Genomic DNA, 23,641 nt, shown 5'->3' with positions numbered 1-23,641 from the left:
GGTTAATTTATCTGTGGCCTAACTGTAGCTCTAAGAGAGCCAGAATCGGAAGCATGCGGGATTGTGTTTTAAGGTGGCAGGAGGAGGAGGTCACAGATGAAGATGAAGAGCGGAAATGTTTTTCAACTAAGTATTGAGCGGAATGAAGCTATTGATTTTGGCCCCCATCACAACCCTTATTCTCTGATTTCAATTTAACTCCATGGTAACTGTTTGAGGTTGAGCCAGGCTGCTTTTACCTTGCTCTGTTTGATTGTTTCAACCACCTCATGCAAAACTATTATTATCATTTTATCGTGAAATGAGACCCAGATTTATTTTCTGACTTAAATTGGCCCCTCTTCTTGTGTTCATATCTCTTGCCTTTCCTGAACTTCAGCAACAGTCTTTAGTACCTTTCCTGTGCTTTGAGTAGTCTGTCATACATAAACACATAGGAGGGCAGAATTGCTGCCACCAGTGGATCATGAGCTTTACACCAGGTTTTGAGATCAAGGCACAATGATGTGCTAGAACATGAAAGACGTCAAATTTAATTGTCCCGATACTATGGAAGTTCCATCTAGTTATGTACAGATACACGGGGGGGGGGGTAGAAAAGACTGAAATAAATTCTGGTGAAAGTTATTTTGGAAGCTTTGTTTTCTATTGATCAGGCAACAGTGTTTTATTCATTTAAAGTTTTTTCAGTACCTGATAACCTGACATTATCAAACTACATCCACATTCTTAATTTCTTAATTACCTGATCTCCATTTATTCCATCAGAGTTAAAACAAATAAAAACATCAATTGATAATTAATTATATCAACCTTTCATGATTTCTGTGCAGAGGAGACAGTAAACTTTGCAAGCAAGAGGCAGCAATATACTTTCCAGGTGTAAGCAAAGTTGTGACCTTGACCAACCCCGGCATCTTTTGCATTGAGGCAAACAACTGTGAGTGTATTTTTGGGCAGCGTATAATCTGTTTTGATAATTGTTTTGTTAAAATTTAATGAATTATGACACTTAAATTCAAAACATGATTATTAATAGTTCCATATAAATGAATGATCTTTGTATTTTTATGGCAATAAAACAAGATATATAATCAAAACTCTTCGTGGATTGTCACCTTGTCGTGGTGGAGAAGCTTGTGTGGTCCTGAGAGCAATGCCGTCTGGAGCTATGCTCCTGGTAGGGTCACCCATGGCGGTACGGTCGAGGGGGAGGTCCCTGGCAAAGCAAAGGTCCCTGACAACCAAGACCTGAACGGTGAAACAGGCGGAGGAGGATGATGGCTGACTTTAGTGGAGCGTCACAACGGCTGGGAAGGCGAATGAAGGCTGCAGTGAGCAGGTGCTATGGACGGGAAGGTAGACGCTCCCGCCCCCATGAGTCTTGGGCAGATGAGGCTCGTCAGCCTGGAAGGCAGTCCATCTAGGAGAGGGAAAACTGATCTAAAACCTCCACTGCCTTGTGGCCATATCCAGTCATGGAAAAGGCTCCAGGAGTAAACCTCAAGAAAAATCCGCAGTTGGAATCCCTAAGGCAGTTCGTCGTTGTCTACAACCTTGTTCTGGCAGTTCCTGCGACGGCGCTGGTGCCAAACTGTAACGGCTCTACTGTTCCTTTGGATCGATCAGCAATGTGGAGAGGGAGGACGTGCTGCATGGGCAACAGCCTGTCCTTCATGTGACATTGCCCAGGCTTGCATCCGACCACACATCGACGCTGCTGTAATCGAGGTTTGGAGCAAGCAGCCAACAACCAGGATGTATCACCCAGGGTCAGCCATGACCGAGGGGAGCTTTACCTTACCTCTAATCAAAACTAAAAAGCTCAACCAGTATTTGATTAGTCCATACTCAATTTATTAAATATATATTCTAGTTAGATCTGCAAGTTAAGACTAAATCAGAAATGTAGATGTATTTCTCAAAGTTAATGAAAGCCTAAATAATTGTAATGACATAATATAAACCTTTTGTAATCCAAGGCACAAAATAGAAAAGATAAACATCACATTTGACCAGTGGTTACCTTTTTATAAATATACATTTTTATGTGTTATGTTTATAGCCTTTGTTCCTTTCTGAATAATAATGCATGTTGATAATTTGTAAATTTGTTTCCAAATGTTTGTTCTCACCCAACATTTTTCTTTTATTTGTCTGCAATTTAATCCTCAGACAAGAAAGGATCATCCTTTTTTACCCCTGAATTGCCAAGTACTGATAATTTTGATCGTTTGGTGAAACAGTTTGGTGGTTTTTCCTTTAGCACTAATGAAGCACCTCCAAGTACATCTAGTTCAACTTCACGTGGCTATCAGGTAGTTTTGCAAATTAATATATTTTATTATGCCTGAATTTTTGATTTTTATTCTGGTCTCTGCTTAGATTAGATGAGTTTATTATTCATATACGCCAGGTTGTAATGAAATTCCTTGTTCATATGAAGCTCACAGAGTAAACAACATACATACAATAAATACGACCAGTCAAAAACAGCAGAATAATGCAAGATTGTAGTGCAAGTAAAATAACGGAGTAACCGAATGAGGTATAGTTTAGAATAAGAATGGCAATGTCTCGAGGAAGGGGATGTGAAAGAGATGATTGGTTCAGGAGCGTGATAGCAGTGGGGAAGACACTGTTCTTAAATCTGGACATTTGTCTTGAAGCTCCTGAAATTCCTCCCAGAAGGTAGAAGTTAAAAAAGGAATGGCCTGGGGAAACCTTGATACTTCCAGCCTTCCTGATGCAACGCACCAAAATCGCAGTTTAACTCCTTAATCCAAATTTCATTCATTTTGTTTCAAATAATTTCCTTGAAATTGCTCATGTGGTTTTATTTTGGTGCTAAATACAAAATTCTGGATCCTGCGTATTCTTTATTTGGATCACTTTATTAACATAAAATAATGCTTTGAGATCTCAGAGCTATTGAGTTATATGGTAAGTGGCCAGAAATGGAGATTGATATAAATAAATGTAACTCATTTGTTAAACTTTGGGAGGTTATGGTTTATGATTTATTTGATACATTGGAAAGAAGTCAATTTGTTCAATTTTCTGTTAGAGATGTTTTGGACAAGCTTTTTTTTCTTAACGATATGATACGATAGAACTTTATTTATCCCAGGAGGGAAATTGATCTGTCAACAGTCATAAAAACACAAAATACATGAAACATGAAACTAAAGTGATGAGTGGAAAGGATTGGGGGATGTGCAAAGATTGGGCGGTGTGGGGGGGGGGGGGGGGGGGGGGGGGGGGGAAGAGAGTCAGTCTCAGTCTACCCCACGACAGAAGGGGAGGAGTTGTACAGTTAGATAGCCACAGGGAAGAAGGATCTCCTGTGGAGTTCTGCCCTGCATCTTGGTGGAACCAGTCTGTTGCTGAAGGTACTTAGGTTGACCAGTGTGTCATGGAGGGAGTGAGTTGTGTCATGGAAGGGGTGAGCTATATTGTCTATGATGCTCCACAGTTTGAGGACCATCCTCCCCTCCAAGACCACTTCCTATGAATCCAACTCCGCCCCCGGGACGGAGCCAATGTTCCTGATGAGTTTGTTGATTCTATTGGCGTCCGCAACCTTCGCCCTGCTGCTCCAGCACACAATAGTGAAGAAGATGGCACTGGCAACCATCGATTGATAGAACATCTGCATCATCTCACTGCAGACGTTGAAGGAGCAGAGCATTCTCAAAAAGTACAGCCGGCTTTGTTCCTTCTTTATTCAGGGCCTCAGCGTTCCTGGACCAGTCCAGCACTAAAATAACATTTTTCAAATAAATACAATGACCTTTAAAACAGATGAGCTATTATTATTATCCCAGAATTAAATTTTGGAACAGAACATCAGCTACCATAGAATACTAAGTATATCGAACCATAGAAATATTAAAAAATGTTTGCTGTTTTTTCGTCTGTGAAGCCTTTATGCATTAGTTTCATTTGGCTGGTAGAAGTTCTTTGGCTTGCAGATGTTGGGTATATGGTGTAAGGTGTTCTTTCATATTCTTTCTATGAATGATTCAATTATAACCTAATTTTAGCCTCCAATCATGCACAAAATCATGTCTGTACATTGCAGCTCAATGACTGAAGATGTTGTGACCTTGGGTATTGAAGGAGTATGACAAAGTTCTCCAACTCCACTAGAAACACTCAGCAAGACTGGCAGCATCTGTAGAAAGAGATAAAAAGTTAACATTTCAGTTTGAAAACCCTGTGTCAGACAATTCTGATGAAGTGTCATTAAGCTGAAATGTATTTCCCTTTGCACAAATGCTGACTGACCTGCCGAGCTCCTTGTCTGTTTGTCTTGTTGACATGCGTAGGTCCCCTTATTCCTCTGCACTATAGGATCTTTTCATATATTACATGTTTCCTTAACTTGTTTACATTCTCTAAATACATAAGATAACACTTTCCAGATTGAATTTAATTGACCTATTTTCTCCTATTTAACCAGTTCCGTTGATATGTATCAGAAGCCCACAGGTTTCGACCCTGTTGTTAACTGCCTGAGCACTTATCGTATCAGTTTCAAATTTACTTTAAAAAAAAAAAATCTGATAATATTTCTCTTGTCGTTGCTTTGTTTCTTCTCAGTATGGTGTGCCTATTAAAGTTAAAGGTGGTTATCTAAAGCTTCCTGCTCCTCTGGCAACATCTGCATGCACTGACAACAACCCTGCAGGTAAGAGGGGCAAGTGAAATGTGCTCAAGTTAAAAAAAATACTACTCCTAAACTCCATTCAGATATTATAAAACTGGGATGATTGTTTTCACTTTTTTGTAACATTGGACCGGAACTTCATGTCACTGGTGAGCATTCCATGCCAGCAAGACATTACACTTGGCCACAAACATTCTATGGATCTTGCACAATCTCCGGTAATTAGAAAGCAATTTCAGTAGGTCAAGGCCTATGTGAATCAAACAAGGAACGTTGAATCTCCTTAACCAATGAGTCTGAAGCAGAAAATATCAGATAGATTAGAATAGCAAAAAGTGGTGCAGCTAGGAAAAGACCGAGGTTCATTCCTGACCTTGGGTACTGTCTAGGTGGAGTTTGCATCTTCTCCCTGTGACTGCGTGGGATTTCCTCTGGTCGCTCTAGTTTCCCCTTGCATCCATAGGTGTGCGGCTTGGGAAATTAGTTGGCTGCTTTAAATTGGCCCTAGTATGTAGGTGAGAGGTTAAATCTGGGGAACATTGAGAATGTGGGGAGAAGAAAAATAGGATTAATGGAGGTTTAGTGGAATAATGAATGATGGTCAGCACGGTGGGCTAGGGGGCCTGTTTCCAAGTTGTACCTCTCTATGACTGGTTGCTTGAAATCTGAAATAAAAATGTAAAATACTCGGCAGACACCATCGGTAGAAGACGAATTGAGTTCACATTTCCAAAAATATAGGAAAGGTTCCTGAGGACTAGAAAATGGCAAATAGATTTCATAACAAAAGGCTATTAACAAATTTGAACCATGAATTAACAGCCAGTAGCAGCATGGGAAGGAAATTGACTTAAAGGCAGAGCACAGAGAATAGTGAAAAATATGTCCATGAATGAACAATGCAAAATCTTTAAAATCTCTAAATCATTAGATAACACAATGGAAATCAATAAATAAGAAAAACAGCTATCAAAGGTAGTACAATAATCATGGGAGCTTTGAGCTTCTCATAGACTGCACCAAATCCAATTGACAAATTATGGTTTGGAGCTGCAACATAGCATTGGCGTGATACCAAAACAGTGACCCCAGATATAATGGACTTTTATTTGACTTGCAATTTAAAATTGACAAGTTTACCTCAAGATATTTTTGAAGGTATGAGGACTGCAATGTCCAAGGTTGATTGGGAAGTTAGACAATGGAGACCATTTAAAGAAATATTTCAAAATGCTCAATAAATATACATCCATTGAGGAAATGCAAACTCAATGAGAAAAATGATTCACTCATGGAAAACAACGGAAGTTAAGAATAGTACTGGATTAGAAAAGATATAAAATGTTGCCAAAAATATATAAACCCTGACGTTTTGGGGATTGTAGAAAGCAGCAATGAATGACCAAAACATGATAATGAAATACAATTGATATTATGATTACATTAGCAATAAAGGTGGCATGGCGGCTTAGTTGGTAGAGTTGATACCTCAGCTCTAGAGACCCAGGTTCTTGACCTAGGGTGCTGCCTGTGTAGAGTTTGCACCTTCTCCCTGTGACCGCATGGGTTTTCTCTGGCACTTCAGTGCTTGATGTTTTGGTCAGTTTGATGTGAGGTTATTGCTCAGGCATATTTCAGGTAGGAATACAGAAATAGGCAAATTTGGCTGAGCTTTTACACCAAGCCAATTAACCTACAAACCTGTACGTCTTTGGAGTGTGGGAGGAAACCAAAGATCTCGCAGAAAGCCCATGTAGGTCACAGGGAGAACGTACAAACTCCATACAGACTATCACCCACAATCAGGATTGAACCCGGGTCTCTGGCGCTGTAAGGCAGTAGTGTGTCTGTCACATAAGCAAAGTAATTTCATGCGTTTCTACGTATTGCAATATTGAGTTTGTCAGTGAGAGATTATTTTCCCACTATGAGGTGCTGGTTTCCCACTTATCCTAGATGTGGATAGTAACTAAAAATAACTGCACTGACCTGAATTTATAGAGCATTGAATTAAGTAATGTTTTACTCTGATTTCCTTGTATTACAGCTTTTTTGAGAGATCAAACAACACATTGCAGTAGAAGGATTCACAAACCAACAAATTGCACAAATCTTCCAGCATTAAACATAAAAAACTACCTAAATTTTAAGATTTTACCAGTAAGTTTTCCTTAGTTTTATGTTTTGTTTTGATTGGTAGTCCTAAAACGAAATCGTACCAAATGATTTGATGGTTGTCACTGAGTTTTGCTGACATTTCTACGTGGAACTGTTCAATTAGTTGAATGTCTGTGAGACTGAGATTTAGACACAAGGAACTGCAGATGCTGGTTTACAACAACAAAAAAAGTGCTGGAACATATGTGGAGGAAATGGACAGGTGCGTTTTGGTTCTGTCCCTTCTTCGGACGGAGCTGTTGTCTGCCCATTCTCTCCATAGATGCTACCTGACCCACTGAAATCCTACAGCGTTTTGTTTTTTGCTTATGAATTTAGAATAGCCTCCTAGAGCACAATTGAGTAAACTGTTTAGTACTTCCAATGGTCAACTGATAAATGTACATTTTGAAGAACAAGGAGCTGCATATGATGGTTTACAGAAAAAACCCCACAGTGTTGGAGTAACTCAGCGGGTCAGGCAGCATCCCTGCAGAACATGGATGGGTGATGTTTCATGTTGGGAACCTGTCTTCAAACCGAAGAAGGGTCCTGACCCGAAAGGTCACCTATCCATGTTTTCCAGAGATTCTGCCTGACCCGCTGAGTTTTTCCAGCACTTTGCGCCATTTCTTAATATGAATATTGAGGCGTGTACAAAACTCTATGAGTTAAGTTCAATGTGAATTGTTAAAATACAATTACTTATTAATTAATATTAATGAGGAATTTGGTGACTCATAAATATTGGCCTAGATGTTGGTAGGTCAGACCTACTACCTACAATATCTGCACTTAGTCCTCAAATACCTGTACATACCTGGGCTGGATGTGGAGAGCCTAGAATGCTATCTCCTTCGCACCCTTCAGGCCAGTAGCAAGGTCCGAATAGTGACTGGGAAATCACAGGAGTGGCATCTGGTGCTGTTGCCTCCAACCACGATAGAAAGTAAAACTGGGTTTTGCCAACTATGGAGATCTTGAGGCATTCTAACTGCTTTGAAATGTGTCTGCCATTCAGCCATTTAAAACCAATAACCATTGCAGTAAATATTTTTTTCTTAATTAAAGGTAATTCAACAGGCAAATGCAATGCCCATGAATCACAGTCTCACAACATGCTGGGTCAGGCTGCTGAGATCCTCCAGCACTTTGTGTTTTGCTCAAATTACAGCATCTGCAGTTTCATGCGTCTTCTCTGAATGTAAAAATTTAGGTACGAGGCTTCATGTAATGTGTCCGTATATGTAGACAGTTTCTAAGTTGAATAGATTTACAGCTGCTGATAGAAATATATTTCCTGCTGAAACTTCGTGAAATTATCTTTTGAACCAACAAACTAACATATGGAAACACAATATATTTTTCAGAGTCCGAATGCAGACTTGAATAGTGGAGTAAGTATGTAATTTTTAAATCTTACTCGTTTATATTATTACATTTTGTAAGTGTGAACAGCCATAAAGGAATTCATTGCAACTCATTATTTTTTCATTATCTGTTCAAAAGATAATCAATCTGCTGACAAAGGCCAGAATTGCCAATATGCATGGAATTTAATAAACAACCCTTTCATTGTTTAAAAAAATGTATTGTACTTTATTCACCAACTCAATAAGCATGTTTATTTAGATTTTTTAAATTAATCCTTGGCAGCAATATTTGTAATTCCTTGCTGCAATTATGAGATCACAGCTTTGGACTCTGCAAGAATGCCACAATTATAATTTGTATTTTGCTAGAATTTTTATTCAGTGATTTACAACCAGGACTGCAGTTTGCCAAAGCTTGATTTAAGAAAGTAGAAGCATAATCTATATTTAACATAGCGTTATTGAATATTGTTTCTAATGACAATTTAAAATGTTATGAATTGTGCTGATCCCAACAATAGGAAATGCAATTACCACATGCATAATATGAAAGATCATTCAACTTTAAGAAGGCTTCTTAAAAAATAAACAACTAATATTTTTAAATCACATATTAAAGAGCTAACTGGATTTTAGATTTTTATTTTACAGTTTTAAGGACTTTATGTTATGTTTAAATCTAAATGTTTTGGTAATGAGTCTACAATGTTAAAAGTTTAACTTGACTTAAAAAAACCATTTAAATTATATACCGAGGTTAGATATATGCACTTAATAATTAATTTTGGCTTCCTTCCAGATCCCAGTCCTTCTTACCTCTATTATTTTGAGATCTCAGAAAAGAACATTAATACGCCTGAAAGACTTTGCTGTTAATAATTGGACTCCTAACCAAGTTGTTAACGTATGCAGAAATATTGTGCTAGAGGTAAGTTGTGAGTTATGTGTTTGTTTATGAAAAAGTGTCACCAATTTTGTTTTATTCATTGCATCCAGCTGCAAAATGTAATACATAGTTTATACCTATTGATTTTCATGCAAGAAATTCTGTATGATTTCAATCATGCCTTGTTCTTTATTTTTATGGTAGGTAAAATATGTAATTGAGTATAACAATAAAGGGAAGATTATAAATGCAACTGCTGCTTTTGTTCTTGGAGCTATTGACAGCAGCTTGGGACCAGTACAACAGTGCTTCCAGATTAGTTTCATTCAGGTATGGTCACTTCCAAATTATTTAAATATTTGGAAAAAAACTGAGCTGGCTCAATGTTGACTACTAGTAAATTATATATTTTCTAAGTATGTCCTCGCAGCGCTGTAATTGAAACTTAAAGACCATTGCAACAAGATTATTCTCTAAATGGGTATTGCTTAGCTGGACCTAGTTAATATTTTCTATTTTTTCTCTCTCATTTTAAGTTCTTCGTACTTCTTACTGTTTAACATATGGAAAATGATGATCACGCAGTTTTAAAACCCAGGTGATAGGACAAAAATTGTTTACACCTACAAGTAGTCATGATCAGGATTTCACTGCCTGAAAGGGTGGTGTAAGCGTATTCAATTGTGGCTTTGAAGAAAGAAATTGATAGATATCAGAAAGAAAATAACTGCAGAATTCAGCCTCCACATTCTTCACAATATCTGCTACCTACATCAAGATTCTACCACCATATTTATTGTCCCCTCCCTCGTATTCAGGATTCCAAATGCACGGTTCTCTTCGCAACTCTCTGGTCTTTCTCCTGTGTTTCCAGCAACCACTCCCTTTCTCTGACCATTTTCCGATGCAACCGCAAGAGATACACTATTTTTCCTTTATCACTTCCCTCGAGATACCTATGTGAAAGATCTCATTATTACACCAGATACAAAGGGTTTTGGAGGACTTAATATTGAATTTAGTTTCATGAGCTTCGCTTGGAGCTCCCTTAATATATTTGTTACCTTAAAATCCCCATTGAAAAAAAATGTTAATTGACTGACATTTTTTGAATTTGTTTGTATTGATCCTTTTAATAGATCAACATCCAGCTTAATGCATTTTTTTGTCATTTTCAATATTGCTAGAATTAGTCATGTTGGCTTTTAAGGATTCCCATTTTTTTGGACTACTCATAAATGTCCCTTTCAATTGCAGAACAACAGCGTGGGACTTCCTCTCAGCGGAAATCCAGGCTATGTTGTTGGACTCCCTCTGGTGGCTGGATTTGGACCAAATGCCACATATCCTTCCAACACTGCTTTTCAGATTATAGAATAAATCAAATCAGATTAGTGTATCATCGCATGGGTGCAAAGAAATTCCTTGTTCACCTGAAGCCCAAAAAGTAAACAGTATACATAAGTAATGATAAACACAACGATGAGTGCAAACAGCAGAATGGTTCAAATTTACAGCATAATCCAAAATAGTGCAAAAAGATATTAAAGTATAATAATGGAGTAACTGAATGAGGTAGAGTATAGGGCAACATCTCTGGGACTGGGGTGTGAAAGAGGTCTGATGGCAGTGGGGGAAGAAACTGTTCTTAAGTCTGGACATCTGAGCCTTCAAGCTCCTGTATCTCCCAGAAAGTAGAAGGGAGAAAAGGGAATTGCCAGGGTGGCTAGCATCCTTGATGGTCTGGACTGCAAAGACCTGCACCACAAAGACCTGGACTATGTTCACCTCTGCAGGTTCTGGTGGTCAAGAAAGAGCAGGTGCAATACCAGACTGACATGGATCCATCAGAATATTTCTGTAGCGCATTTGTAGAAATGCAAGAGAATCCTCTTGGATATGACGAATCTTCTCATAAACTTAAGAAAGTGAATATACTGATGTTCTTTCTTGATCACTGCATCAGACAGGGACCAGGATAGGTTGCTGGTGATTTGGAATTTGAAACTGCCAACCATCATTACAGTAGCTCTGTTGATGAGGACAGGAGTGTGTTCTTCCCCCTCCTCCCCACCTCCCAACCACTTTCATCTTACTGACATTAAAGGTCTAAGTTGTTGACCTGACACCATGATACAAGGTTCTCGATCTCTTTCCTGTACTTCATCCCATCATTGTTGTTGATCTGACCAACAACATTGGTATCATTGGCGAACATAAAGATTGATATGACATTGTACTCGGCCATGATGTCCAGCAAGAAACTGAGTGCAGACCCCTGAGGGGACCTGTATTGAAGTCAGCGTGGAGGAAATGTTATGGTGAATTCTAAATGTCCGAGGTTTAGTTTTAGTTTAAAGATACAGCATGGAAACAAGCAGCCCTTCGGCCCACCAAGTCCACGCCAACCATCGAACATCCATTCGCACTAGTTGTACATTATCCCACTTTCACAGCGCCTCCATGCACACAGGCAATTTACAGAAGCCAATTATGCTACAAACCGACACGTTTTTGGGATGTGGGAGGAAATTGGAGCACCTGGAGGGAAACCCACATGGTCACATAATGAACATGCAAACTCCGCACAGATAGCACCCTATATCAAGCCTGGTTTACAAACTAATCTACATCAGCGTACAACTGAACATTGCAAAACTGGAGTCTTTGACAAAAAAAGCGAGTTTTGTTGATTATTGGGTGGCACAGCGGTAGAGTTGCTGCCTTACAGTGAATGCAGCGCCGGAGACCCGGGTTCGATCCCGACTACGGGTGCTGTCTCTACGGAGTTTGTACGTTCTCTCCGTAACCTGCATGGGTTTTCTCTGAGATCTTTGGTTTCCTCCCACACTCCAAAGACGTACATGTATGTAGGTTAATTGGCCTGGTAAATGCAAAAATTGTCCCTAGTGGGTATAGGATGTTAATGTGCGGGGATCGCTGGTCGGCGCGGACCCGGTGGGCCAAAAGGGCCTGTTTCCGCGCTGTATCTCTAAACTAAACTAAAATTGAGAAGGATAATTTTTTTAATTGTTTGCAGAAATCCATTCTTCATGATTTTATCCAGAAACTTTTGCTTAACTGAGTCTTTCTACTGTTGGTATAATTCAGACCAAGGACAGATTTGGTCAGCTGACAGTCATGAAAAGTTCAAGCCTCCAGGATTGTCTCCAAATGGAAGGGCTTCGGACACCAGTATTGTTTGGATACAATTTAATCTCTGGCTGCACCATGCGGTAACTATTGCCAAATCTTTTGTACTTTCTTAGACTAGGCCTCTATCCTGGCAATATTTCAATTAAATGTCATGGATGTTATATAAGCCAGTAGAATTTTTACTTTTAAACTAGCATTATAATTTCCATTGGGTAAATTAGTGCAGTGTAACACTTAATATTGGAGACTATAGCAACATCAGATGGATAAATATTTCTCCATCATCAAGCTATATAAAGCAAATCACAACTTTTCCTGTGTAAGCCTTAGCACCAAGTTAGTGGTGGAACATGTGGACTGGACTTTGTTTATTTTTCCTTGTTATCAGTGCCAAAATATGGCAACTGTGCATGTGTGGGTTGTGCAAAAGAATTTTGCTGCTGTGCATACGTGACAATAAAGAACCATTGAAGCTTAAAAAAAATCTCTATCTGCATCAGGGATTTATCTAGCTCAGGTAAATGTGAGCAGAGGAAAGAAATAGGGGGAGGTGTGGCACAGCTTCCTGTGCCATTTCTTTCCAGCTTGCTCCTTTTACGACAACGTATAGGGTGCCCTATCGGAGATGACAATAGTCCTGAGATACCAACATTCCCAATTTACACACAAGAGGGACAAAAAACAATCACGTCTTCCAATATGGTTTCAAGAACACACAAAGGTTCCAGTCTTCTTCAAGAGTGCTGTAAATCCCACAGTTCTTGCAACTCAACTGAGCACTGCTTCTTCGTCTTTGTTGCAGCTGCTTTGCCTGATACCTCTTGACACAGGAGGGTTCCATTTACACCAGGAATCTTGTTTCAAATGGGCGATACCCTCCAATCCCAGGAAAATCAATACTGATTGTACCAGTGCAGGAGGGGCTTGGTTATTTAACAGAGAGAAAAGATAAGATATTATTTGTAACATTTAATTGAGCTTGCCTCTCATTTCCTTCCTCAGCTCACATTTACCAGAGGTAGGTTGAGATAAGCTGACTAAATATTAGCACTAGTGTAGGTGGAGAAGAGAATGTTAGCTTTATCAGTGACTTAATGATCAGCCTTCCCATTAAGAGTTTGAATTGCTTTCCTCCATCAATGGGCCAGATAGGTGAAAATCCATCCGCCTGGGGTTGCTATAGTTTTGATATTAACTGTTCTGCTTGTGCAAATTTTAAATGGGTTTAAGTAGAAATCTACAAAGCACATTGTTGTACGTTCCATATTAATTTGACTTGATTTATGCTCCAGTGTTCCCAACTGCTTCCATTGCCACTTACCATCTATAATAGACTTCATAAGTAATGTATCTGCTTATTTATTGCCCTGTGATATTTATTTCTCTGTACATTTTAGAAAGCTATCTTGCATTTTGGTGATTTTAGAGGTGTATAAAATCTGGAGGGGAATAGATCGGGTAGATGCACTCTTGCCCAGAGTAGGTGAAACGAAGACCAGAGGATGTAGGTTTAAGGTGAAGTGGAAAAGATTTTATAGGAATCTGAGGGGTAACTTTTTCACACAAACGGTGATGGGTGTATGAAAGAAGCTGCCAGAGGAGGTAGTTGAGGCAGGGACTATCCCAATGTTTAAGAAACAGTTAGACAGGTATATGGATAGGACAGGTTTGGAGGGATATGGACCAAGCGTAGACAGGTGGGACTAATGTAGCTCGGACATGTTGGCCGATGTGGGCAAGTTGGGCCGAAGGGCCTGTTTCCACACTGTATCACGCTGACTATGACAAGGCGCAAAAATGGTTAATAGGTAAGGGACAGTGATTTGAAAGAGGGTCTAAAGACGAGAGGTAAAGAAATAAAATAAACATGGAAAAATAGAAAATAGGTGCAGGAGTAGGCCATTCGGCCCTTTGAGCCAGCACCACCATTCAATATGATCATGGCTGATCATCCAAAATCAGTACCCTGTTCCTGCTTTCTCCCCGTATCCCTTGATTCCGTTAGCCCTAAGAGCTATATACAACTCTCCCTTGAAAACATCCAGTGAATTGGCCTCCATTGAATTCCACAGATTCACAACTCTCTGGGTGAAAAAGATTTTCCTCATCTCAGTCCGAAATGGCCTACCCTTTATTCTTAAACTGTGATGCCTGGTTCTTGACTCTCCCAACATTTTTCCTGCGTCTAGCCTGTCCAATCCCTTAAGAATCTTACGTGTTTCTATAGGATCCCCTCTCATCCTTCTAATTCGAGTGCATATAAGCCGTCAATCCATTCTTTCATCGTATGTCAGTCCCGCCATCCCACTAATTAACCTGGTGAACCTATACTGCACTCCCTCAATAGCAAGAACGTCTTTCCTCAAATTGGGAGACAAACTGCACACAATACCCCAGGTGTCTTCTCATCAGGGCCCTGTACAACTGCAGTAGGACCTCCTTGCTCCTATACTTAAATCCTCTCACTAAGGCCAATATGCCATTTGCTCTCTTAACTGCATGCTTGCTTTCAGTGACTGATGCACAAGGACACCCAGGTCTCGTTGCACCTCCCCTTTTCCTAATCTGATACCATTCAGATAATAATCTGCGGCTTTGTTCTTGCCACCAAAGACCTAGAGGACTGAACACAGCATGAACAGAATCTTTGACTGAGATTGTTTTATGCTCTGACCTGGAAGGCTATGATGAACTTAATCATGAAGTGAGGTATTGTTTGTGAGCGTGAATTGAGCTTCTTTGGAACAAAATAGAAAGCTAAGGACAAACTGTGGAAAGTGTGGGATCACACAACAGAACAGTGGGTCCCTTTTAACCTGAATTTGGTGGGCCAAGTCATTGTTGTGACCCTATGGAAATAGTACAGAAAATTAAATTGGTATATCAGACAATTTAAGCAGCAGCAACAGCAGCAGCAGCAGCAGCAGCAATCAGCAGTAGCAGCAGCAGCAAGCAGCAGTAGAAGCAGCAGCAGTAGCAAGCAGCAGCAAGCAGCACCAAGCTGTGTTGCTTGGGAAGTAGTGTGTGGGGATTGTGTGGGGATAGTAAGGAGTAAGACCTGTGTGATCTCCCGGACTAGTTTCGATCGCCTAGCTTGGGGTCGGAGAGGAATTTCCCAGATTTTTTCCCAAATTGGCCTGGGTGTTTTTATCCGGTTTTTCGCCTCTCCCAGGAGATCACTCAGTTCTTTTGGGTGGGCGGTTGGAGTAGCGGCCGGGCGGTAGGTTTAGTAACCGAGCGCGGGGCTTTGTTTGGAGAGTATGACTGCCAGGGCAGTTTTTTGTTCTGGGTGTCGGATGTGGGGAATCTGGGAGTCTGATAGTCTTCCAGACATCCACATCTGCGCCAGGTGTGACGAGATGGGGCTCCTAAGGGACCGTATTAGGAACCTGGAGCGGCAGATTGATGACCTCCGTCTGATCAGGGAGAGTGAGGAGGTTATAGATAGGAGTTACAGAGAGGTGGTCACTCCTAGACCACGGGGGGTAGACAAGTGGGTCACTGTTAGGGGGGGCAAGGAACAGAGGCAGGGACTAGGGAGTACCCCGGTGGCTGTACCCCTTGGAAATAAGTACTCCTGTTTAAGTACTGTTGGGGGGGGACAGCCTACCTGGGGGCAACGACGGTGCCCGGGCCTCTGGCAAGGAGTCCGGCCCTGTTGCTCAGAAGGGTAGGGAAAGGAAGAGGAGAGCAGTAGTAATAGGGGACTCTATAGTGAGGGGGTCAGATAGGCGTTTCCGTGGACGCAGTCGGGAGACCCGGATGGTGGTTTGCCTCCCTGGTGCCGGTGTCCGGGATGTGTCTGAGCGTGTCCAGGATATCCTGAAAGGGGAGGGAGAGGAGCCAGAGGTCGTGGTACATATAGGTACCAACAATATAGGTAGGATAAGGGAAGAGGTCCTGAAAGGAGAATTCAGGGGGCTAGGAAGAGAGTTAAAAAAAAGGACTTCCAAAGTAATAATCTCAGGCTTACTGCCTGTGCCACGCGATAGTGAGAATAGGAATGGAGTGAGGTGGAGGATAAATACGTGGCTGAGGAACTGGTGCAGGGAGCAGGGTTTCAAGTTTCTGGATCATTGGGACCTCTTCTGGGGGAAGTATGACCTGTACAAAAAGGACGGGTTGCATCTGAACCCGAGGGGAACCAATATCCTGGCGGGGAGATTTGCTAAAATAACTGCGGAGACTTTAAACTAGTACGGTTGGGGGGAGGGACTCAAACACAGATAGCTAATAGGCAGTGTGTGAGGCAGGAGGCAGAAAAGGGAAACACTCAGACCCAATATGTAGGAGAGAAAGAAGGGAAAAGAAATAAACTGAGAATAAGAAATGATGGGTCCCTTAAATGTGTATATTTTAATGCTAGGAGCATTGTAAGAAAGGTGGATGAGCTTAGAGCTTGGATTGACATCTGGAAGTATGATGTTGTGGCGATCAGTGAAACATGGTTGCAGGAGGGTTGCGATTGGCAATTAAATATTCCAGGATTTCATTGTTTCAGATGTGATAGAATCGGAGGGGCAAGAGGTGGGGGTGTTGCATTGCTTGTCAGGGAGGATATCACAGCAGTGCTTTGGCAGGACAGACTAGAAGGCTCGATTAAGGAGGCTGTTTGGGTGGAACTCAGAAATGAGAAAGGTTTAGCAACACTTATAGGGGTGTATTATAGACCGCCAAATAGGGAACGAGAATTGGAAGAGCAAATATGTAAGGAGATAGCAGATATTAGTAGTAAGCACAGAGTGGTGATTGTGGGTGATTTCAATTTTCCGTATATAGACTGGGAATCACATTCTGTTAAAGGGCTGGATGGTTTGGAGTTTGTAAAATGTGTGCAGGATAGTTTTTTGCAGCAATACGTAGAGGTGCCTACCAGAGAAGGGGCAGTGTTGGACCTCCTGTTAGGAAATGAGATGGGTCAGGTGACGGAGGTATGTGTTGAGGAGCACTTTGGGTCTAGTGATCATAATGCCATTAGTTTCAATATCATTATGGAGAAGGTCAAATCTGGACCAAGGGTTGAGATTTTGGATTGGAGAAGGGCTAATTTTGAGGAGATGAGAAAGGATTTAAAAGGAGTGAAATGGAAATTGTTGTTTTATGAAAAGGATATAATAGAGAAATGGAGGATATTTAAAGGTGAAATTTTGAGAGTACAGAGTCTTTATGTCCCTGTTCGGTGGAAAGGAAAGAATAATAATTTGAAAGAGCCGTGGTTTTCCAGGGAAATTGGACACTTGGTTCGGAAAAAGAGGGAGATATACAATAAATATAAGCGGCAGGGAGTAAATGAGGTTCTTGAGGAATATAAAGAATGTAAAAGGAATCTTAAAAAGGAAATTAGAAAAGCGAAAAAAAGATATGAGGCTGCTTTGGCAAGTAATGTAAAAGTAAACCCCAAGGGGTTCTACAGATATGTCAATAGCAAAAGGATAGTGAGGGAAAAAATTGGTCCATTAGAGAGTCAGAGTGGACAGCTATGTGCTGAGCCGGAAGAAATGGGGGAGATATTAAACAATTTCTTTTCTTCGGTATTTACCGAGGAGAAGGATATTGAATTATGTGAGGTAAGCGAAACAAGTAGAGTAGTGATGGAAATTAGGAGGATTAAAGAAGAGGAGGTACGGACACTTTTGAAGAATATAAAAGTGGATAAGTCTCCAGGTCCTGATAGGATATTCCCTAGGACATTGAGGGAAGTTAGTGCAGAAATAGCAGGGGCTATGACGGAAATATTTCAAACGTCATTAGAAACAGGGATGGTGCCGGAAGATTGGCGCATTGCACATGTTGTGCCTTTGTTTAAAAAAGGTTCTAAAAGTAAACCTAGCAATTATAGACCTATTAGTTTGACGTCTGTGGTGGGAAAATTAATGGAAAAGATACTTAGGGACAATATATATAATTATTTGGATAATCAAGGCCTGATTAGAAACAGTCAACATGGATTTGTGCCTGGAAGGTCATGTTTGACTAATCTTCTTGAATTTTTTGAAGAGGTTACCAGGGAAATTGATAAGGGCAAGGCTGTGGATGTTGTCTATATGGACTTCAGTAAGGCATTTGACAAGGTTCCACATGGAAGGTTGATTAAGAAGGTTAAATCGTTGGGTATTAATAGTGAGGTTGCAAGATGGATTCAACAATGGCTGAATGGGAGATACCAGAGGGTAACGGTTGACAATTGTATGTCAGGTTGGAGGCCAGTGTCTAGTGGAGTGCCCCAAGGATCTGTGTTGGGTCCACTGTTGTTTGTCATTTACATTAATGATCTGGATGATGGTGTGGCAAATTGGATTAGTAAATATGCAGATGATACTAAGATAGGTGGAGTAGTTGATAGTGAGGTAGATTTTCAAAGTCTACAGAGAGACTTGGGCCTTTTGGAAGGGTGGGCTGAAAAATGGCAGATGAAGTTTAATGCTGATAAGTGTGAGGTGCTGCATTTTGGTAGGACAAATCAAAATAGGACGTACAGGGTAAATGGTAGGGAATTGAGGAATGCAGTGGAACAGAGGGATCTGGGAATAACTGTGCATTGTTCCCTGAAGGTGGAATCTCATGTGGATAGGGTGGTGAAGAAGGCATTTGGTATGCTTGCCTTTATAAATCAGAGCATCGAGTATAGAAGTTGGGATGTAATGTTGAAATTGTACAGGGCATTGGTGAGGCCGAATCTGGAGTATGGTGTGCAGTTCTGGTCGCCAAATCATAGGAAGGATGTCGACAAAATGGAGAGGGTACAGAGGAGATTTACTAGAATGTTGCCTGGGTTTCAGCACTTAGGCTACAGAGAGAGGTTGAACAGGTTGGGTCTTTATTCTTTGGAGCGTAGAAGGTTGAGGGGGGACTTGATAGAGGTTTTTAAAATTTTGAGAGGGACGGACAGAGTTGACGTGGGTAGGCTTTTCCCTTTGAGAGTGGGGAAGATTCCACAAGGGGACATAGCTTCAGAATTGAGGGACAAAGGTTTAGGGGTAACATGAGGGGGAACTTCTTTACTCAGAGGGTTGTGGCTGTATGGAATGGGCTTCCGGTGGAAGTGGTGGAGGCTGGCTCGATTTTATTATTTAAGAGTAAATTGGATAGGTATATGGATAAGAGGGGATTAGAGGGTTATGGTCTGAGTGCAGGTAGATGAGACTAGGTCAGGGAGAATGGTCGGCGTGGACTGGTAGGGCCGGACAGGCCTGTTTCCATGCTGTAGTTGTTATATGTTATATGTTAATTATGCTATTAAAAAACGTGAGAGAGCCTCCAGTCTTGACGCTCACCAGGAGACAAGTGCAAGGTCATAGATGGACAACAAATGTTCCACTTCACCGCATTTCGATAGAAATGATTGGATCGCTGCACTATATAGAGTGTGGAGATTAGTTTTCAATGAGCAAAACCAGTGCTATTTTCCTACTCTTGGCAGCATGAGAACACCACCACCTGCAGGTTCCCCTCCAAGCTGTGCACCATTCTAACTTGGAAATATTGTTAAAATGCAAGGATAATTAGGGGTAGGGAATAAATGCTGTCCTTAGTACCACCAACCACATTGTAAATTAAAAGAATAAATTAAAAAAGAACTCTGGCTAAATTTCCATTCAGTCCACGGGAGTGCAAGAAATGGGGCCTTTTTGATAACTTGAGTTTTTTTAAAATTTCTCCCTAAAGCATAACCAACATCACAAATTGCCGTCAATGGTCACGAATCATCAAAAATATGTTAATAGGACCAAACTTCCCTCAAAGTGTGGCATCATTTGGAAACACTCCTGTGCAGAATGTGAAAGACTGGGTGACCATCAAGCATGCTACTTCAATAATTCAGGTATGAGGATGATGAAGGGAATCAGTTCTTAATATAAGTCTTCACAGAAATTGTCATTGTTGTAAATATGTTCATCTGCTAATAGCAGCCACAAAATCAATGGCGAGCAGGATCACACATGGGCCACAATTGTTTCTGCTTTTACAGAATGAAAAATCATTAATTAGGTATGCATTCTATAAAGCAGTAAATATCAATGAGAATCTTTGAGGTGGTCAATCATACATGGTACTAGTTTAGTTTAGAGATACAGCATGGAAACAGCTTTCGGCCCACTGAGTCCACACCTACCATTAATCATCCGTTCACACAAGTTCTATGGTATCCTACTTTCTCAACCACTCTACACACTGGGGGCAATTTACAGAGGCCAATTAACCTACAAAGCCGTATGTCTTTGGGATGTGGGATATAGTTAAAGCAAAATAAAGGTAAGGAAGATTAGATTGAGGGATGAGATTTAAATAAATGTTTTTTGGAAAACTCATCAATAATTAAAATTTGATAGAAAGAGACTCCATGCTTGTCATTGTTTACTTTGTGTTGTGGAGGTTGTTTAGCAGTTGTTAAGACATGACTTTGGTTTGTCTTAAAAGTACAAGTTTTGGCATGCTATTTTCTAACAAGGCTTGTTATGTTTATGTTGATAATTTGCATGATTGCATTGCTATTTTCCAATCAATAAAATAATTAAAAGAACCATCTACTTGCAGAGATGTGGTTGTGAACTTCTCGAATCTTTGGTACTGGAGGTGAAGTGGACGAAGTGGGGTTCCTTAATAAATCCACAAGCTAAAATTGTAGAAGTCACACTAACATTTGAAGAAACATGCATTTTGGTAGGTAATTAATTTTCCTGAACAAAATAATAATGTAACATCAACTAAAAGCATAACATTTGGAAATTAGAAATTGCTTGTTGATGCAGTAAAAAGAACATCTTTATTTAACACTGTTACATATAACATGGAGTTCTTCATGGATTCGTCTTGTACATTAGATAAGGTAGTGAATTGGATTTGGTAACACAGAAGAATGATAAACAAGAATACTGCATATGGAATTGGAGCTAATCTACCTGCATGGATTGAGAGTTGGTTTGCAGATGGAAGACAGAAATAAAACTGGTTCTTCTCACTGGCTGTTGGACTTGTGGGGTAATACAAGACTTTGTGCTTAAGCACTCAACGCTTCACAATTTATATCAATGATTTGATCGGGGATCAAATGTAACATTTTTAACTTTGTTATCGGCACAAAGAAATAGCAGTAACGAGGATGCAGGAAAAGTGAAATAATGATATTTATCAATATCTGCAATTGGGTATTGATAGGCTAATTGAGTGGACAACAAATTGGTAGATGGAGTCCAATGTGGAAAGTAATGAAAATGTTGAGATTAGAAACCAATTTTACAGTGTAGTGCAGGGTTCGTACACTTGGAACAACAAAAAATTCAAGGACAAGGTCCAAAATTCAGCAAACATTGATGGGTTTTTCCAGTTTTTCTCTGTATAGGTAAGAAAATACTGTTTTTAAAACTGTTAATTTGGTGTATATATGGTTAATTAGTAAAAACCACAATGATTTTGTAGTTTTTTTTTTTGTTGCTTTATGCGGCGAGTTCCCCATAACTCTCCACGACTCTTTAACTTGTCCCGGAGCCATGGAACCATGGCTGCCGCCCCGACTGGAGGCAGAAGCTGCCGGCGAAGGTTCACCGGAGCGCTGATCGCCACCGACCCAGAGCCGGGACAAGGCGAGGGATCGCAGTGCTCCCTCGCAAACAACAAACCCAAGGAAACTTCCCTCCTCGCCGTCACCACCCACCCCGAGGATGCGTTGTTCTGAACAACAACAACACTTGTGTTTATTGTTATTTTGCTACGCCAGTCACATATAGGACTAGGTAGTTCTTGGAAGTCGTGTCTACCGAGGTTTATGCCACTTGGTTAAAAAATTCTCAGTTGCCTAAACATAATTATTCTAGAAAAGTGTAGGGCAAGAACAGAGATAAATGAATAGCTATTAATTTAGTTTGCAATTTAATTCCATTTGCCAAATACTGCAGGAACCTCTTGCATATTTAATTTTTACATGCTCAAATGCAATTAATTTTTTGCACTTTCTCTTCAGAAACCTTCGAAAACTGCAACAAATTTACACATCTCTACCTCAGTTAAATTTACTGATGTGTCTGCATCTGCCCAACCTGGATACAAAAGCAAACCAATGCTTGATGCTAAATTACCCTATGATTTCTTCTTCCCTTTTGTATGAAATACTCTCAACTCCTTCTGTGGGGCTGGAGTTATAAATAATCTGTAACTTGCAATTCTTTGATCAATAACTACTTTGTATAGCAACTTAGATGTACTGATTTATAATAATGTTAAACTATGAATTGTAATTTCCTCTGACTTTTTTAGCAATAGTCATTTGCTTTTCTTTTTCCAATTGTGCACACAAATACCTGCTTAAGCACAAACCTCCCACTGGACTTACACTTATGGGTAACAACTGAATTTATAATCCAGAGGAGACTGAAATACATAAAGTAAAACAAGCATCAAATACCAAAAATGCTGGAACCTTTCAGGTCAGGCTGCATTGTATGAAGAGTGTTAACATGCCTGGTCAATTACAACAGAACTGAAGAAATAGAAAACCTGTTTTAACTTGCAGAGAAGGGAACAGGCAGAGAGTGGAAAAAAAAGATTGCCAGTGATACTCAACAGATGAATCAGCAACTGTGGACAGGAGAAAAAAAAAGTTTTCAGCAACTGCTAAATTCTGACTCATATTTCCAGCACATTCTTATTTTAAATACTCTATCCTCATTCATGTATGAACTTGTTGGCCCTGAAAATATTGTGGCACCTAAGTAACCTGGGTATTTACTCATTCATAGACACTCCCTTTACTTTGGCAGCTTGTTCCCTTCCCTACAACATAAAACAAACTGGTTTTCTCATGTTTTTTTGGTTCTGATGAATGGCACAAACTTAATATGAACTTTTACTTCTCTCCTGCATGACTCAGTGCTCATTCCTAACACTTGCAGTTTATACTTAATTTAAATACTAGGGACAACATTTTTCTACTTGGGCGGGTACCAATATTTTTTTTTTTTTTTTTATATAAAAAAAATTCACAGGGAGTATTGAGACTGTTCATTTACTTATTATAGTTCATACATGCTAAGTGCATATATACAGTATATGCATGGCCATTTGACAATGGTGGGGAAATAGATGCTGACTGCTGACTGAATCGTGAGGGAAAATAAAAATCTCTGCGTAAACCTTTAAATACATTGCCAGACTACATGTCATCTCATTGCCCTTTTAATATTTTTACACTGCTATTCAAAGGTTTCAAATGTCTTTTATTGTCATGTACCAATTAAGGTACAGTGATATGCAAATTACCATACAGCCGTGCGGATATTAAAAATAAAACCTGTTAATGCAAAATACAGCAAAAATAGATGAAATGAATGACTTCAACGTTACGTGAAGTACCAAATCCTCAGTGAATTCAGTTACACTTCCCCTTTCTATGAACTCAAACTA

General features: G+C 40.1%; 1 protein-coding gene across 2 annotated transcripts in view; it reads left to right on the top strand.

Moving 5' to 3' along the window:
- tctn1 (tectonic family member 1) overlaps nt 1–23,641 on the top strand; it is a 29,495-nt gene extending 5,854 nt beyond the window's left edge. The window contains exons 3-15 of one of the 2 annotated variants that reach the window (XR_013548899.1): nt 834–940; nt 2,176–2,318; nt 4,606–4,693; nt 6,720–6,832; nt 8,200–8,226; nt 9,002–9,130; nt 9,293–9,418; nt 10,346–10,431; nt 12,184–12,324; nt 19,910–20,066; nt 20,780–20,905; nt 21,067–21,223; nt 22,203–22,319. Coding sequence is in view for 1 of the 2 variants with exons in the window: in XM_078421600.1 (XP_078277726.1) it covers nt 834–940; nt 2,176–2,318; nt 4,606–4,693; nt 6,720–6,832; nt 8,200–8,226; nt 9,002–9,130; nt 9,293–9,418; nt 10,346–10,431; nt 12,184–12,324; nt 19,910–20,066; nt 20,780–20,905; nt 22,203–22,346 (1,387 nt within the window). In the remaining variant the exon portion in view is untranslated. Of the gene's footprint in view, nt 1–833; nt 941–2,175; nt 2,319–4,605; nt 4,694–6,719; nt 6,833–8,199; nt 8,227–9,001; nt 9,131–9,292; nt 9,419–10,345; nt 10,432–12,183; nt 12,325–19,909; nt 20,067–20,779; nt 20,906–21,066; nt 21,224–22,202 lie in introns of both variants that reach the window. The other variant, XM_078421600.1, reaches the window with a different exon arrangement.

This window comes from Rhinoraja longicauda, chromosome 25 (genome assembly GCF_053455715.1).
Source record: "Rhinoraja longicauda isolate Sanriku21f chromosome 25, sRhiLon1.1, whole genome shotgun sequence".
Taxonomy (NCBI): domain Eukaryota; kingdom Metazoa; phylum Chordata; class Chondrichthyes; order Rajiformes; family Arhynchobatidae; genus Rhinoraja; species Rhinoraja longicauda.
This window is presented reverse-complemented; position numbering and strand designations above follow the sequence as displayed.